At 34.7% G+C, this 17,242-nt stretch overlaps 1 protein-coding gene across 8 annotated transcripts in view; it reads right to left on the bottom strand.

Moving 5' to 3' along the window:
- Positions 1-17,242, bottom strand: part of UBE3A (ubiquitin protein ligase E3A) — a 105,866-nt gene that overhangs the window by 40,840 nt on the left and 47,784 nt on the right. For all 8 annotated transcript variants that reach the window (XR_013482776.1, XM_078146320.1, XM_020992789.2 and 5 more), the window contains one exon: positions 13,798-14,108. Coding sequence is in view for 7 of the 8 variants with exons in the window: in XM_020992789.2 (XP_020848448.1) it covers positions 13,798-14,108 (311 nt within the window). In the remaining variant the exon portion in view is untranslated. The remainder of the gene's footprint in view (positions 1-13,797; positions 14,109-17,242) is intronic.

Below are 17,242 nucleotides of genomic sequence, written 5' to 3'. Positions count from 1 at the left end.
ATGCTGGAACTAAGTACACTTAACACTGAGCAAAGATTAAGAAAAGATTTTTGTATTACTCATCTCCCGTATTTCTAAAATCAGCTTAAGGAAAATATATTACTGTGACAAAAGCCTTTTCAATAAAAAAAAATTCACATTTGTAAAAATATTTTTGAGAATAAGGTTTTTTACACAAATAAGAAAAGATTAACTATCTTTGGGGGAATGATGTAAGTTTTCACCTACTTGAAGATAAGGCCTGACCAGATGACCTTAAAGTCCCTTCCAGTTTCCCCAAAATTCAATACATGCAGACCTACACATGTAATGGGGACTACTGAGGAAGAAGCAGGGCTACGTTGCCCTTCCTAGTTAGGAAACGCAATAATAAAGTACATGACATATTTGAAAAATAATAGAGGGACCACTGAGTCTTGTCAGCTTCAAAATGATAAACCTAAAAGGTTAAAATGGACTGTACACTACTGAATTGCTACTGATACGGTAGAAAGGGCTAAAACCACTCAGTAATCTTTATAGCTAGACGTACTTAGCAAATATTTCCATCAATGATACCATCCTCAAATTACTAAATAAGAAACTGCAAATAAACTCTACAACTATGGAAACAAATTTAGATTTAACAATTTAAAACAATGTTCTAATATTTACCTATCTGAAATAGTGACTGCACATTCATTTAGAAAGTCTTCCTCATGAAGGCTGTACACAGGGCAGTAGAAACATTTTTATTGAGGATGTTGAATTTTGATTATTAAACTTTTCAGGTCGACTTTTCTTTCTCCTGCAGCTTTTAGTTTTTTGAAGGCAGCTCCCCATTAAACTATGACAAAGACCTTTTGGTTAAAGTGGAGGTCTGCTTCTAGAATCACTTTTTCCAAGAGTCCCTTGAAGAGTCTTTTCTTAGAGGAGTTGAAGAGATCTTCATTAATTGTTCAGCTTATAAATTTATCTTCCAGGTTCATAGAAACAGGTAGAAACTGAAAAATGAGCCAATATTCCTTTTCTCTGCGATCATAAATATAATTTCATGATAAAAATGGGCTTCCTGTAAGAAATAGTACTTAATTGCACAAATCTTTTTTTTTTATAGACTACAGTAGTGAGAGAAGGTACCCTGGTTTATTATCTTTTTATTAAACTTATAAATTTGTAAAGTTTTAAAAGCACATGTATATACTTAAATGCTTTACAAATACTTGTTAGTAATATTATATGAATTTTACCATGAAGAGTTAAGATTATAAGAGTTGTAATATCTAGTCCAGAACTTGACCACAGACCTTACATTGCCATGCAAGAGTGAGTACATATTGCACAAGATGTTATAAAAACAAACTTTTATTTCTTTATCTTATATTCTTTCTGTACAGATGCCCTTTATGACTTCCTATCCCTCTGCTTCCTTCCATTTCTCTTCACTACTGTGGTGACAGTCAAATTCTTTAATGGACTCAACTGTGCCCCTTCAGGATGTTTGTTCACTTTTATTAAGGCAGAAAGATATGTGAAAAGGCCCTGTGATTCCACAGAATAGTTTACACTTTAATTCAGTGAGCTATAATGGGATATGGAGGACTAACTATATATTATACTACAAGTATAAGTTTAAATTTAATATGAGGCAGCTAAGTGGTACAGTGGATAGTGACTGGGCCTGGAGTCAGGAAGACTCTTCTTTTTGAGTTCAAATCCAGCTTCAGACACTTACTAGCTGTGTGATCCTGGACAAGTCACTTAATGCCATGCCTCATTTTCCTCATCTGTAAAATGAGCTTGAGAAGGAAATGGCATATCCCTATGGCATCTTTGCCAAGAAAACCCTAAAAAGGGGTCACAAAGAGTCAGATAAGATTAAAAAACAACTAAACAACAACAACAATCACAGATTTTAAAAAATTGTTCAATTTTCTTATCACATCCTGGAATCTTCCTTGACAGAGAAAAATAAGCTAACAATATACTTCAAGGATGAGAAGACTGCGTCCAAAGCCTGAAATTCAACTTAGTAAAGACTAGTAGACATGAACCGTGATAAAAATTGCTTTGAAAACTAAAAATATGTGTTCTTAGACTGTATGTTTTATAACAACAAAATATGACTAAAGCAGCATGACAGTAGCAATTACAAAAATCATATTAAGTAGCAAACTGAGTTTCATAAATGCTTTACCACTGAGTACCAGTATCATTTAGATTTTTAAAATAAAGAATGTTTCTTGCCCTTATAATGCAAAGCTTAAGTATTTTACTTTAAAAGAAAACAAATGGTATTGTTAAGCATTTAGTTCAAGTTGTCTTCACTAAATATGATTAAGAATTAACTGTAAATTATACAAAAACAACAATTTCCCCAACGATAATGTGATGATATTACAAAGTGCTAGATAAAATGAGTCAACCCTGCTAATTTAATCTCCCTCATATCCTGATCGTTACCAATACTGCTTAAGTACATAAGGATGACAGAAGTGGCAAATAAGTTTTACTTCATATATCAAATGATCCCTAGTTGTATTTTCAGCTTAATAAAATCCTTAAAAAATGATTTTAAATGACTTATTTCACCAAAAAAAATTTGTCTGAATTTAATATCATCTTAAATTCAAAGACAACCTCCTCTTTCCCCCAAGCAACTGTCCTTGAACAGACTTGTCTGCTAAAACTTAATGTAAAATATCAAAGAATTTATTTCAAATAGCTAAGACTTTCAGAGTATGGTAAAAAGAATCCACAAATATCGTTAGTAACAAAAGAATTGACAGGTTCAGAATTTAAAACGTACAGATAAATACCTATATTAAACAACTTTTCATGAGCTAGCTTTAAAATATGGTTAAATCCCAATAATTTAGATTAACTAAGGTAAAAAGGAATTCCAGGACATTTGAAATGTCTATCATCATAGTGACTGCTGATGGAGATTCTCCGAGGCTATGCTAGCGGAATACAAGTTCCAGCAGGTTTCACATGAAACTGGAAAGATAACTAAATATGAGCTGGACAAAAGCTTGTGAATCTTTAGTCAAAGGACCAAACTAGGTAAACTGGAAGGGGGTTACCACTAGAAGATCAGTAATTAGGTATGCTCAGCTAAAGAGAATCCCATTCACTATATTAAATAACTTCAATACTTGAAATTTTTATTTTCATAGTTAGGGAATAGGGGCATTCAAGTTAACTCAGAGGTAACCCAGCTACCTGGGGCAAAGATGTCCCTGAAAATGCTTCAAGAACATGTCTGTCAGGGGCAGCTAGGTGGTGCAGTGGATAGAGTACTGGCCCTGGAATCAGGAGAACCTGAGTTCAAATCCAGCCTCAGATACTTGACACTTACTAGCTATGTGACCCTGGGCAAGTCACTTAACCCCGCTGCCTAGCAAAACAAAACCAAAAAACAACAACAACAACAACAAAAAACAACATGCCTATCTAACTCTGACAGGTATACAATTATATTGGCTGATCTCTGATAATTAGGAACAGGGCAATCTTCATCAAGAAAATATCTTGTACTATGTTCACTGACCCATTCAATACCACTCATTCACAGAGACCTGTGCTAGATACTGAAGTAGCTGCAAATTTTAGATTAGACATGGCCCTTATTTAAGTCATGTTCATGGAACTTATTTTTATCAGTGGAACAGGACTTACATACATACATGAAAACATAATAGGACATGAACAGAGATACAAAGTGTTATATGAGGTTTTCCAGGCTGGATGAACCAAAAGCTGGAATCAAGGCTGCAGGGAGAAATATCAACAATATCACATATGCAGATAATACCACTCTGATGACAAGAACGTGATGGGGGTGAAAGAAGCAAGTGCAAAAGCTGGCTTAAAGCCTGACATAAAAAAAAAAAACAAGAACAACTAAGATCTTGGCAACTGGTTCCATTACTTCTTGAGTAACAGAGGGAGAAGAAGTGGAAGAAGTATCAGATTTTATATTCTTGGGCTCAAACATCACTGCAGACAACACTGTAGCCATGAAATGAAAAGAATTTTAATTTGTTCCTTGGAAGGATGGTAAATCTTGACAGCATACTAAAAAACAAAGATATCACCTTGCCAACAAAGGTTCATATAGTCAAAACTATGGTCTTTCCAGTATGCCTGTGAGAGTTGCACTATGAGGAAAGCTAAGCACCATAGGACTGACACTTTGGAATTGTGGTGGTGGAAAAGAGTTTTAAGAGTCCATGGGACAGCAATGAGATCAAATCAGTCAATTAAAGAAATTAATTCAGGCTATTCACTGGAAGGTCAAATACAATGGCTGAAGCTTAAACACTTTGGCCATAAAATGAGATGATAGGACTCACTGGAAAAGACCCTGATGATGGGAAAGATTGAAGGTAGAAGGAAAAGGGGACAGCAGAAGATTAGATGGATAGCCTCATGGAAACAATGATCATAAACTTGTACAGACTTCAAGAGAGAGTGGAAGATAACAAGCCTGATGTGATATGGGTCACAGGAGATCACAAAGAGTTTGACATGATTTAGTGACTGGATAACAACATGTGGAAAAGAGAAGGCTGAGATAAGAAAGAGGGAAATATGATAGCTGTTTTCAAATACGTCAGTGTGTGGAAGAGGGAATAGACTTGTTCTGCCTGGCCTCATGGGTAGAAGTTAGAGGGAGGCAGATTTAGGGACAATGAAAGGAAAAACACTCTAACAATAAAAGCTTTCTAAAAGGGGAATGGACTATCTTGGGAGCTTAAGTGGGCTCTTTCTCACTGGGAGGCCTTCAAGCTGAGGGTAGACAAATACTCATTAGGCATATTGTAGGGAGAATTCTTGTTTGGGTAAGGGTTAGTCGGACAAAATGGCCAATAAGTGATCTTCAGACCTTGAGATTCTTTGTCAAAAAGATAACAGTCAAGGATATATGCTGAAAAACACCTATCCTAATGGGGTCAGGAAATGGAAGGAGTCAATGAAAGGAAAAGAGAAGGAAATGTTACAGAGGTAGCAGAACCAAGAAAGTAAGATATCTCTGAAGTTAAGGGAGGCTTGGCAATCCAGAAGGAAGGCAGGATCAGTAACGTTAAAAAAAAAGGTCAGGAAAAATATAAACTAAAACTAAAGCCATTGTTAATCTTTAAGACTACTTACTTCCCATCTCACCTTTAGAATGTAAACTCCTTAAGGAGAAGTAGCTTCTTTCTTTATATTCTCAGCACTTACAATAAGCATGAAGTACAAAGTTAGTAGCTAATAAATGCTTATTGATTGATCTAAAGAATTAGTAAGAGATTTGTAAGAAGTTAAAAAGAGAGTTGGTTATGAAAAAGTGGCAACTCTGCAGGGCCTAGTGAAGCAGGCCACACAGGGAGCCCTCCTCCATTCCCTCTCCACTAGCCCAACCCCTGCCAAGATCCCACTGGACCACAAAAGGCTAAATGGAGTATACTGTGGGAGCACTTAGTCTCTGCCCCACTCTGACTCCTGCTCAGAGCCCACTGAGATTTCCTCTTCCCCACAATCTTCCTGCCAATGCACGTTCCCCTTTCCTGCTTCAAGCTGAAAAGCAACTCCCAGACCCATACACCTTTACTACAGTTTGTGAGCTGGGCCCCAGTGGCACTATCCCCTAACCATGGATGTGGGATGGACATGGCTGCTCACACTGATTCTATGAGCAGGGATTCAACAATTACAATCTTTCCAGTAATATTGTGGACCACCAGGCCTTACCAACTTCTCTGTTGCTGCATACTCCTGAACACCATGCAGTACCATCTGCACTACTGCTACACACCAAAGGCCACAGGATCTTTCCATTCTCTGCAGCTGAACCTCCTATGTGTTGTTTCCTCAATTAAAATGTAAGCTCTCTGAAAAGAGAGCTTCTGGATTTTCTATTTGTGTCCCCAGCAGGTAGCACAATGTTTGGCACATAGGAAGAACTTAATAAATGCTTTTAAAATTCCTTTATTCATACCAGGTAGGGGCAGCTAGGTGGCGCAGTGGATAGAGCACCGGCCCTGGATTCAGGAGGACCTGAGTTCAAATCCGGCCTCAGACACATAACACTTACTAGCTGTGTGACCCTGGGCAAGTCACTTAACCCCATTGCCCAGCAAAATAAATAAATAAATAAACAAACAAACATACCAGGTAGACAAACATTTCAAGAATTTTTGGCCAGCTGGATGATACTAGGTTGATGAGAAAGAGCTGATGGAGAGAGATAAAGAGTAATGAAAGAAGAGATGATGGAGCAAGATTCTGGTGGATATGGGCTCAAGAACACAGAAGGATTAACTTTAACAATGAATAAGTGTTTCATTTGATTGAGGTGAGAGCGAAGGACAAAGGAATGGGAGATAATTCTGAAAAGTTCTGAGCAGTGAAGGAAAAGAATTGAGGGAAATCTCTTTTGGAAGACAATATTCTCAGTAAACTAGAAGGATAAATCATTTGCTATAAAGTATTCGTAGGGTCAAGGGAGACCAGTTAGCAGTGAATGACTTAGCTCAAAAGAGTAGAGTGGAAGAATTAGCGGAAAAAGTGAGGCAAAAGCCTTCTCCAGTGGAGACATTTGTGGGTAAGGAAGTTCTTCCATTAGTGGAGATCAGTGACAATGAGAATTTAAATGACTTGTCCAGAGTCACAAAGGGGTGTCTGAGGCAAGATTTTTCACTCTGACCCCAAGGAAAGCTTTCTATCCATTATGCTACACTGATTGTCTTCTTTCCCAAATTATATGTTTATTAAGAACATCTTTCATTTTAGAAGATTTTACCTGGGGGATGTGAGGGAAAGGCAGACAAGCAAAAAAAGGTAAAAATATATATGCTCATTTATTTACAATGTGATTGCTATTAACAAGATGAAGCAGAATATCATAAATTCTCATTGCCAGTGGCACTTTCAAAGAACTTGGTCAATTTAATTAACATTCACATCTCTTTAAACATATTTCCTTTGATTTTTATTTTTAAAGCAAACATGAGGATTCCAATCTCTTCAACTACTCTAATCATTTTTTTTTTTTGGTGAGGCAATTGGGGTTAAGTGACTTGCCCAGAGTCACACAGCTAGTAAGTGTTATGTGTCTGAGGCTGGAGTTGAACTCAGGTCCTCCTGACTCCAAGGCCAGAGCTCTACACACTGCGCCACCTAGCTGCCCCCCTAATCATTTCTTAAGAGCAAATCCAACTAATTACAAACAACACAACAGTTCCAGGAAGCAATACAGTGGGAGTTTCAAAAAATCTTTTTCTTTCTCTGGGGGGCTGGAGGGAGTAACATCATGAGAGTCATTATGTTTCATTACAATCTTCCTTATGTTATTTATGCTACTCATTTTCTTAATTAAACTTTTTTTTTCCTACCACTACACAAAGTACTACTCCAATGCCTTGTGTCAAAGAATGAAGACAATCTGGAATTCCTGAAGGTTATGCCAGTAGAAGAAAAGTTCTAGCAGGTTCTATTAAGCTAGGAAGACTGAGTATGGTCCCAAGAACAGAGTGCTTTGCAGGACAGTCACTTGTTAATATATCATTTGGTGATGGCCACCCATAAAATAAAGACAAATACAGAATTCTATTTCGGTAATGACAGCAGAAGAGTGGCAGAAAAGAGGGCAGTAAGAATCACAATGTTATATAGCCCATCTATAAACACTAACTTAGCTGTTAGAATTTTATGTATGAGCTCCTTGTCCAGTGATCAAAGAGAGGATATACTCTGAAAAGAACTGAATGGAAAGAATCATGACATTCTTGCTACAAACAAAACCAGACAACAAAAGGAAACTGAAGCTCAGTGGAAGAATGCTCACAGATTCTCTTTGGAGGGGCCAATAATGAAGTTGGCAGAGATAGTTCTATCACAAATTCAGAGGCAACTAGAAACATCATTTCTTGGTATATTTGGTCATCTCTTATCACAGGACTCATAAGTATTTGCCAAAAGACCACCAACTACAGCTTATGTAAACATCGACTGTCAAGGAGGAAGATAAAAAGAAATTCTATGAAGTGTAAGATACTCTAAATTAAATCAAATCAACACGTGCTTCTGATATTCAATAATGTCAATGCTATGGAACAGAAATTAGGGCAATAAAGTCAGATAGAAAATATAGTTCAGAATTAAGGAATGAGAGAGATGAAAGTGTTGAAGACTACACAGAATCCTGATAGCTCCATATAATACATATCAGAAAAAAGGATTAGGAAGGTACTGGACATCATGAGTACCTAATTTTCTAAAAAATAAAATTGATTTTAACAGGCACTGAATATCTCAAAACTATGTAAGAGTCAAAGTCAGGAGTTCATGCAGAGGCAGATTACTTACTTATTAGAAAAAAAAATCAAAATGAATATAAAACTAGAAGAAAAAAATGACAAAAAAGATATGGTACACAAATTGAACTCTAACTTGATCAATTTAAATAAGCTATTGATCTGAGGGAAAAAGAGAGGCGGAGGGCAGGAGAGAATGGCTGGAGGAAAATGACACTGACACCAATTACAATAATTTCATATAAAAGTTTAACTGATATAAGTCAACTCCTATAATGAGTAAATCAAAAGACCTTAAAAGCCACTTTAGTCAGTAACACTCGATCTATTTGTCACGTAAAAAAAGATAGCAGCAACACTTTTAAAAATTGTAAACATGTTTGTAAAGCGTTATGGAGAAGGATGGTGAAAGATTATCAGCAGAATCAGCTCATAAAACAACAGAAGCCGTGTAAGAAAAACAAATTTAAAAGAAAGCTGGCAAGAGAACCATCTAAACAAAATCATTTTAAGGGCATTTAAGGATGAAATTGTAAGAAAAACAAATTAAAGACAAAAAAGATTTTTATAAAGATTTTTAAAAGAAAAAAAAAGCTCTTTTTTCACCATAGTGGAGCTAACACATCTGGATTCTATCATAACAGTCCTAGACATACTTCTCCAGAAGCAGTGGGAATCGAGAAAGAAGCAAAACACAATGGTGAGGGCACTAAGAGATCAATTCTCAAAGTATCTAAAAGAAAGGAAGATAAAGGTGTAAAATAACAAAGGGTGTGTGTGTGTGTGTGTGTGTGTGTGTGTGTGTGTGTGTGTGTGTGAGAAACCAGACTTTTTTTTTTTTTAAAAAAAGGTGACTAGACAAAAGATCATAAATTAGTACTAACTCACACATCTGCTTTCTATTCTATATAAAAATTTTATGGGAATAAACTACCTATGCACTGGGGGCATCTCTGACAAGGGTATAAAAGGGGAATAGGCCTTCTAAAGGAAAATTACACAACAGATATCTTTAATATCACAACTGAAATACAAAATTCTACTATTTAAACATTTGCTAATTATATGAAAAGCACTAGATTTGATGGAGGAAAACATCACCTTAAAAGGTTCTTCTCTAACAAGATGTCTCCCATGTACCTATCAAATTTATACAAGATTTCCTGAAAAACTTAATGTCGTTCAAAGCCCCTGTAATTATTATCAAGTAAGGCAAAAAAACCAGGGGGACATATATACTTGTCACTGACATCTGTTTGCTACTCTCAGAAAGGAGACCCAGTCCAGAGTTAAAGCTGAAGAGGTATCCTCTCCAGATGCGGAGGTCCTCCAGTTTGAGAATGATATTGCATTGATTACATCAAATCCTAAAACAGAGGTGTCAAACTCCTAGGATGGAATGATGCCTGGACCAGATTAAAATGTAACTGAGAAATATTTAACAAAATAAATAAAAGTCCAATACACTATAGATAGTGATACTTTGTGGTTTTCTAAGTCAATAAGTCCACAGGATTCCAGTTCTACTTTAGTTTGATACCACTGTCCTAGAATATTGCATAGCCCACTAAATTAGATTCATAATCATTCTCACGAGTTTAGTTTAGCTATTCACACATAAAAAACTACATGGATGACAAATATTCATTGTTCAGACTATGATATACCATTGCAGGGATAGCCTAAAGAGACCATTCATTAGCACATATATTGTAGACAGACACTAAAAAGGGACAATGAACTGGGCCTAAAAATGAACAGTAAGAGGAAAATGAGCTGTACTGCCTTTCAGAATTACAAAGAGCTTTTAAAGAAAGCAAAGCAACTCCTTGAAACAAAGGTCTAAATTCTTAAAAACAAACATTCATCTGGTAATGTTGTGTATGGCTATAAATCATGGGATACTATAGGGCTTTGAAGAACTGAAGCTGATCAGCCAAAATGAAACAGGAGAAGTTTGTGGTGGGTATAAACAGACTGAAACACATTACAAACAAGAAATTATACAGGAAAAGTGTTATAAATCATGTCATCAAAGAAATAATTGAAAAAGTTGGAGACAGTGAGATGAAAGATAGCCAAAAGATAGTCTAGGTGCTGCTTGACCTGTAACTCCACGATATCAAGAAGACAGGAGGAAGATTGTATGGACCTCCCTACTTCACATTTATGTGTGATAAAACATGAATAGGATGGGCCAAAAAAAAAAGTTGCAATGTGTATTACTGCCAAAATGATAAGATCACAGATTCATTGGATTATTGGGGGGGGGGAGAAAGAGAGGGAGAGGGACAGAGGGAGGGAGGGAGGGGGGAGGGAGGGAGAGAGAGAGAGAGAGAGAGAGAGAGAAGAGAGAGAAGAGAGAGAGAGAGAGAAACAGAGAGAAAGAAAAAGAGCACAAAAGGAAAATTCAACCTGGACTAACTAGATTACAAGACTAAATTATGAATAAAACCATATGAATTAACAAGATTTTGCTATACATAAGTGACTCAAGTGTTTATATTGACACAGCAACAAATAACAGTGTTAGGAAGGCCTCTTCCCCACCATCAAAAAAATGAAAATGAAAAAATTTTTAAAGAGGTACTCATATTTCTTCAACTTAAACAGTTAATATTCCAAAGCAAACTTAGCACTTTGTAATCTTAAAACAGCAAACAAAAATGCTAGGAAACATCACTATTCGATATCATGGTTGAAGCATAATACATTGTGCCTTCTGAAGCATGTGACTTCTACTTTCTAGTATATGTCTTCACAAAACTGGCAAGATAAATGTTCTAACATGTTTAAAAACATCATCAACTAAACTAAAGTACATAAAGAGAACTAATGTGATGTTTTTTGTTCTTTCCATTGATCTAGAAAAATACTGTGGACAGTCTATCTACTGGTTGAACATCATCAACTTTTTTTTTTACCTAATTTGTCTTTTAAATCAATTATTAAAATTTAAAAAAAATTACAATGTAATTTCCTAAAGAAATCCTTTTAAAATTTCTTCTTTTCCCTTGTTTAACTTTATTATTTATTCTGATGCTATCTTGTGACCTTCTGGGTATGGGTTGATTTCTCCCTAGTATATCATATGATTTCTATGATTTTATGATTTTCTTATTTATTCAATAATTTACATGTTAGCTGTATCTTATTTAATTTCATACATCTAGATCACATTTAAATGATTATTTCTTATAAAATCTATAAATCACAAGCATATACTTCTTTCCCATACCTTTCTCTGTCCTATTTTCCCCTTCTTCTCCTATTGTCACATTATTGTGGACTGTTTCATTATTGTCACTACTCCCTTTCCCTACTTTAGTGAAAAACAGGATAGCAGAAAAAACTTTGAAGATCAAGAGGTTAATGGCCCTGCTGCACTATACTTAACTGCATTATTACTATACAATAAAGAGACCTTTCTGTTAAATATGGAAGAAAAAAAAGGCAATTTACTTGTTACATAGAGTTGGGAAGAGTCAACTGAAAAAAAATCTGAGAGAAAGCAAAAAATCAAGGAGTAAATTAAAAATAGAAACAACTCAATTCCAATGGGCAAAGCCACATTAAACCAGTCAAATATTAAATTTTTCTGTAGCTAAGGAGAATCTTTTAAACGGAATCGTAGTACACTGTGGCCTCAATATAAGACTGTCTTTAGGGTCTATAACGCAAGAATGCTTAATTTTGTATTTAATTCTACTCTTAAGTGTTATACAGTGAGGTTATAGTAATTAAATTTCTGGAAATGATTTTGCAGCTTGACATCTAGTAAATTTTTTTTTCTCCTATTCTTTACTAACTGGAACTTGGAGGTTTAACCCCACAAACTATGCTACACTTTTTAATTACCATGGGAAAATGGGATTTAGGTTTAAAAGGTTATCTCTATGAGACTGTTCAAAGTAGGTACTTAATATGGGTTGTTGAAGTGAAATGAGCTTCTATCCCAATTTAGGGAAATTGGTATGGGTATCCTGCAATTCAAATTTCTTCAAAATTCCTGTAATTTGTTATGGGGAACTGAATCCTAAAGGAAAGGCCATTCAACTTTGTGTATACTAGCATACATTTTTCTCAGAGGCAAGTAATGAAATTTGAGATCAGATTGAAAAACATTTCTCATACTCTCAGAAAGTTTGAACAAAACACTTGTCATTTGTCTGAGATTATGGAAACCTGAGTTTAAGTGAGATTCTGCTACTATATTAACTAATGAGCTACGTGATCTTAGGTAAATAATCTGTCTTCTGTGGGTCTCAGTTTCTCCACCTATAGAATGGGAAGTTTGGACAAAACATACCCACTTTCAGAATTTTGTCAAGCCAGTAAACATTAGTAGAAAGTAAAGTAAGAAGAATTCTTTGAAGAATTGGGGGAGGAGAAGGCAGAGGGGAGCAAAGGAACTACAAAATATTTTTATTTCTGGTAAATGTTATATGAATTTTTCTTTTCTTTTTTTTTTAATTGTGGAAATACTGTGTGTTTCACTTATTACACAGATTTGGATACACAAGAGGTAAAAATATGACCTTAGAAATATACAGGTAGTCATTACCTTATTAACACTGTAGTTATAAATGGCCTCTGCATACAAATGATTCTGGCTATCACGAAAACAATTATGAAAAAAAAAATTGGACTTACGAGATAATCTAAGTAATTTATAGGTAGAGAAGTAGAAGGGAAGAAGCCATGAAAAAGCAAGGATAGGCAGACTTCCAGGTAAAGATGACTTGCCTATAGGAAAGACTATTAGTTGTTTTTTTTTTAATGTCCACATGCAGCCTAAAATTCTTCATTTTATTGTTTCATCCCATCAATCTGCAATTCATTTGGATTAATAAACATTCTTTTATGAAAAATCAAGTATTTCTACGAAAGTTAACTCTTTAAAACTGGCAGAGACTGTTTATCCAGATGTAACACAAAGTTTGGGAACCAACTGGCTAATTCTAGAGAAGAGAGCACTTTTGTGAGATAGGATCTGAGATAGTGAGGTAAAGATCATAAGGATGTGGAAAAAGAGGTACAAGAAGGCAAAGTGGAGAGCACTAAACTTCATTTCTTTGAAATTTTGTTTAAGGCAAACCCAAGAAAGACAGAAGAATACATCTTCCTATATCGTGTGGCCCTCTGTTCATAGGATTATAACTAAGAGTACAATTCAAGAATCATAATTTAGGTACAACATGGGTTAAATAAATTCATGTGGGTGTGCCTGCTAACTTAACTACCATTTATAATATTGGTTTTATGGGTTATATCTTGAAAAATTTAGGGAATAATAATAATAATAATAAAAGCTTGAAAGAACACAGTTAGCTTGTAACATGGATGCTTGTGCTATCCTTCAAAGCCAGTTATGTTTTATAGAAGGGTTTATATTATACCATCATTTTTAATAATATAACAATATTTTTAATAATGTAACAATATTTCTATTATCACTTTCAAAAATATTCAAAAAATAAATCTGAGTTAAAATTAAAGTTCTAGAATATCTTACCTTTAAAATCATCTCTGGGGCCTTGTACTTCCTTCTTGTTCATTTTCCTATCAGTGCAGGAGTTGTTATGGGCACCTTTAGAGTTGTTTTCAAGGTAAGCTGAGCTGGTTCCTTTCTTGGAGGGATGAGGATCACAGAGTTTTGCATTAATCTTATAAAGCTCGAGGGCCTTAATAGCTGCTGCATTGTTATCCATACGAAGAAAAGTTGGACAGGAAGCACAAAACTCATTCGTGCAGACCTCATTTCCACAGCCCTCAGTTAACTGGTGGTAGTAGCGTTCTATTAGATGCTTTGCAGCTGCTCGCTTCCTGTACCAAACATTCAAACAGTAAGCATAAAGATTAGTATGGCGCTCATATACAAAGCTCATTCAGATCTTCAGCAAAGCAAAAATTAGTCAAGCACGATATGTGTAATATTAAAAAGAAAATAAGAACAGGCAAGATTCCTGTTTTTACCAAAATCTTGATTGCCATTGACAAAACATTTGTTCTGTCACCAGTAAAGTTAAATAAAAACTTATTAGCTTTTAAGATATTTAAGTAAAACATTTTATGCTTTATTTCATTCTTGTGTAAAAAGGTTTTGAGAAATATAAATTGTTAAGAATATTTCATGAAAATTACATGAATTCTACCTTCCTGAGAATGCTTTCATACTTTTATAACATAAATTTTTAATGGGTCTATAATTAAAATTGTCTAGACTTCACAATAAATCACTTTCTAAAATTTTAAAAATATACCTCTGATTTCCTTTTACCTAGAAACTGTATTTTAACTGCAACAGTTTGTAAAAATCACATTTGTAACTGGCTAAAAACTTAATTTTTCATCATATTTATTTACTACCTTATATACATAAAAATATTTTGATAGGTAATTGTCTATGCTATTCCTATTCTGAAAAAACTAGCTGAGTTTCAAAATTCAAACCATGAAATACAATTACAAAGCCCATTACTACTATTTTTATAAATTCATCTCATTTTGTCTTCTGAATTTATGAAAGTATATCATGAGCTCAAAAAAGAATAAAGACTATATATTCTACACACTTTGTAACCTTCAAGTGATACAGGCACTTAACACTAGTGTAAACAATGGTTGGATGACCATCTAAACCGTGAGGTTATGGAGGGGATCCTTGAATGGGATAGTTATTTGGTCTATACGAAGTCAGTTCTAACTCTGAAATTCTGTAACCTTATGAATCTGGCAGAATAAGGCTAATACAAGAGACCATTGAATAAAGAAAGACATTTTATTATAGCCCACAGACTGTCCACATTTGTGGAAAAGAACAGGGTACGATACAGGAGATATACAGCCAAAACTAAATATAAAATATGTATAGTGATGTGTTGGCCCTCTAAGACTCAAACAGTTTTTTGATTTGGTTTGGTTTCTTCCTGAGAAGGAAGCAGGGAGGATGTATATGGGAAGAGGGCAAGAGGCAGTAAAGTTTGAATGTCTGAGTACCCACACAAAACAGTAGAGGTGCAAGAATAGTGAATAAGTGAATAATATATTGAATAAAGGGCACATGAAGAAAACCATGCACTTCAAAGCAGGATTGTATTATAAAGCTTACAAGACATCCTATCTCACAGGCAGGTGACAAAACATCCAAAAACAAATCCAATTTATTCTTCTGCTCTACCTTGAAAGATACATGCAGCTTGTAACCTATGATTCATGCCAAAACAGTTAACAAAAAAGCAAGGGCAACGCACAATAAAATGGGATCAACAATACTCTTACTTTCTGGAGATAAAAAATCAGATGTATAGCCATACACATTTTACTGATCTCATTTTAAATGAAAAGTAAAATAACAAAACAAATCCCATTTATGTACCTCTCCACTAAAATTCATTATAAAGGTTGGAAGAGAAACACACTAAATAATAAAGATGGAAAATATATGGTGTTCTATATTCACCAAAATATCCTTTGAATACAGAGTAGTACCAAACGTCAATTTTATATAATTTGCTTAAAGTATAACTCATTCTTAAATTAGTTGTGCCAAGGAAACCTTATGAAAAATCTCAAGAATTATTCTTTTCAAGTAGTAATGGGTCCTCAGAATACTTTTCAGTTTCATATTGGCAAAATTTAATCACAGGCAATAATGATCATTTTGAGAATCCTCTTTATCCAGACCAGCATGAGACAAATTAAGTATCTGATAGGCAGAATATAACTCCCTGCAAGGCAAAGCTTTAGCATACCTATACAGATGTTATGTACCAATAATCTTTCAAGAGAATTGTTATCATAACCTAGAATGGCAATTCCTAAACTATGAACCAATATCAACTCATTAATACATAAGCCTTTTTTTCCCCCTTTCCAATAACGGTCCTTGATTTCATAAGCAGTGAGGCATAGTGGAAAGAAAACATAAAAAGGAGAGATCTGGGTTCAAACCCTTGTTGTATGGCCCTGGGTCAATCGCTAATGACTGAACCTCTCTGAGCCTCAGCTTCCTCATCTGTAAAAAGGGAAACACCTGCAGTGCTGACTTCGGAAAATGGATCTGAAAAGTAGGATAATGTAAGAGAAGTAATTTGTAAACTTTAAACACTACATAAATAGCAGCTATTATTATTAGTTTAAAGAAAAAAGGGAGAAAGAAAAATGCCAAAATAATATTCATATTCAAAAAGTCAGAATAGCACAGCCTAATATCAGGTTTTCTTACAATGCTAATTTAACTAGAAAAAAATTGACATCTATTTTCGGAAAACTAATTGCAACAGACTATCCTAAAATTTAATTAATTTGGAACTAATTTAAAATTGTAATAACTTGGACAGGTTTAAAATGATTTATCTTTGTACCTGTTATGAAAAATTTTTACTAGGTTAATAACATAACCTAGATTGTTTGAAGAGTAAAACTAAAACCTTGGTTTCACTAGAAACCTGTTGTATCCAATCTGTTTAATCAGCTAGAAACCTTTAAGACATTAATAAGGCATCATTTTTCAAAAATTTCAAGTACAAATCCAGTATTCTTCTCTCACATAAATATGTTTAAAATTAAAGTTCTCCCAAATGACTCTCTCTAAAACATTAACACAAAATTTCCTTTGTTAGAAACTTCTCTTATGTGGTTATCTGATTATATGAAATTTTAAATAAAAGAGTTGCTTATGCAGAAGCTATCAAATAGAAAAGTTATTCAATTCTGATCATCTAATCTCTACATATTCTCTTTTTTCTTCTTTTTTTCTTTTTGGCTAGGCAATGGGGTTAAGTGACTTGCCCTGGGTCACACAGCTAGTAAGTGTTATGTGTCTGAGGCCAAATTTGAACTCAGGTCCTCCTGAATCCAGGACTGGTACTCTATTCGCTGTGCCACCTAGCTGCCCCCATCCCTACATATTCTCCAAAAAACACAAGACTTTAATACAGAGTACCTGCACCATTAAC

This window comes from Phascolarctos cinereus, unplaced genomic scaffold, assembly GCF_003287225.1.
Source record: "Phascolarctos cinereus isolate Bilbo 61053 unplaced genomic scaffold, phaCin_HiC Scaffold_726;HRSCAF=1367, whole genome shotgun sequence".
Lineage (NCBI taxonomy): Eukaryota > Metazoa > Chordata > Mammalia > Diprotodontia > Phascolarctidae > Phascolarctos > Phascolarctos cinereus.
The sequence above is the reverse complement of the archived record's forward strand: the minus strand, read 5'-3'. Positions and strand labels throughout refer to the sequence as shown.